Source organism: Fragaria vesca, unplaced genomic scaffold, assembly GCF_000184155.1.
Source record: "Fragaria vesca subsp. vesca unplaced genomic scaffold, FraVesHawaii_1.0 scf0511398, whole genome shotgun sequence".
Taxonomy (NCBI): Eukaryota; Viridiplantae; Streptophyta; class Magnoliopsida; order Rosales; family Rosaceae; genus Fragaria; species Fragaria vesca.
The window spans coordinates 1-1,655 of NW_004441861.1; the positions used below are offsets into that span (position 1 = coordinate 1).

Genomic DNA, 1,655 nt, shown 5'->3' on the forward strand with positions numbered 1-1,655 from the left:
TGCTAAACGGTGTATCTTTTCTTGGGTATGCCGAGTTTCAAAAAGGCTATCGATGTTATGATCCTCTCACTGATACCATTCACGTGTCCCTTGATGTTTCTTTTTGTGAATCTGAGCCTTACTATTCAGGGGGAGTTTCGACATCTTCCCTTCAGGGGGAGAGCGGTTGTGAAGGTGAAGGGAATTCTCGACAATTATTTGAATTCGACGAGTTTGAAGAGGTGAAAGCATTGGAGTTGAGATTCGGAGTTAATGGAGCCACAAATGATAAAGCAACAGAAAAGGAGACAACAACTCCTGTCCCGTTCAGTATTGATGCAGGCCACCCACGTGAAGCTCAGCCAAGCCGAGTGGAGACTGCAGCCGAGCAGAGCCGAACTGAAGGGGACCATGTGCGCGTCAGAGAGCCAAGCCGAGCCGAACTGAAGAGGACCACGTGCGTGTCAGAGGAGAGCAGCACAAGGTGCCGCGTGTCGCCCAGGAGACTGCTGCGCGTGACAGAACAGAAGACATGCTGAAACTGGGTTTGCCACATGTCACGCCGGGATCGGTTGACACAGCTGATGTGGACACGCGTGTTGACCTAAAAAATACTGCCGCGTCAGACTTTGAAGCAGGCGTCAGTCAAGAAGAAACGCAGGCTGTGCAACATGGGCCACATGGTACTGGTAGATTGGACACCCAAGGTTCTTCTCTGTCAGACAGTTTTCCTTTCTCTACACCATCGATTCAAAAATCCGCCGTGAATGTCCATCGATTCCAGACGTCTCCTTGATTTAAATGTAAAGGTACCTGAGCTTGAGAGGGACATTCACGGCGGATTCTTGAATTGATGATGTAGAGAGGAGACGTCTGGAATACACCGGAGTGTCTGTGCTCCGGATATGTTTTCTGACAGAAGTAAAAAGTGAATAAATCCGTTTACCCATCGATTGAAAGCACGCCGTTGCGAGGCGCGTCGTGCGTAGGTATTAGTTTTAATTGTTTTTTTCCTTTGATAAGTTTATTCCTTAGATCTGGGTTGGATTCGGCATCGTTATTAATTGAAATCGTTCTTCGTGGGTGGTGCAGAACACAGTTTAGGTCTGGGTATCTCTCCACCATCTATTTTTAGTCTACACTCGAGGAGCCGCCCTCTCTATTCCGCCAAGATCTACTAGGGTTTGTTCTCAGGAAATGGCGCCGCCGCAGCCCAAGACTGGGCTCTTCGTCGGACTGAACAAGGGTCACGTCACTACCAAGAAGGAATTGGCTCCTCGCCCTTTTGACCGCAAAGGCAAAACGAGCAAGAGGGTTCACTTTGTGAGGAACCTGATCAGGGAAGTTGCTGGGTTTGCTCCATATGAGAAAAGGATCACTGAGCTTTTGAAGGTCGGAAAGGACAAGCGTGCTCTTAAGGTCGCCAAGAGGAAGTTGGGTACCCACAAGAGGGCCAAGAAGAAGAGAGAGGAGATGTCTAACGTTCTCCGCAAGATGAGGTCTGGTGGTACCACTGAGAAGAAGAAGTAAGCTATATGTGATGGTCATGGAAATTTTATTTTGAATTGTAGTTTTCTTGCAGTGGATATTTGGTGAAGAACTGTTAGACCATTGTAAGGGGAGTGTAATTTTTATTGCCATTTTAAGACCGTTTGGTTTTCTAAGCACGTACACAG

General features: G+C 47.7%; 1 protein-coding gene across 1 annotated transcript; it reads left to right on the top strand.

Annotated features, from left to right (window-relative positions):
- The first annotated feature begins 1,176 nt into the window (after positions 1-1,176).
- On the top strand, positions 1,177-1,509 carry LOC101304241 (60S ribosomal protein L36-2-like). The gene has a single exon (XM_004309312.1). The coding sequence runs from the start codon at positions 1,177-1,179 to the stop codon at positions 1,507-1,509; it is 333 nt and encodes a 110-aa protein (XP_004309360.1).
- Positions 1,510-1,655: the final 146 nt, after the last annotated feature.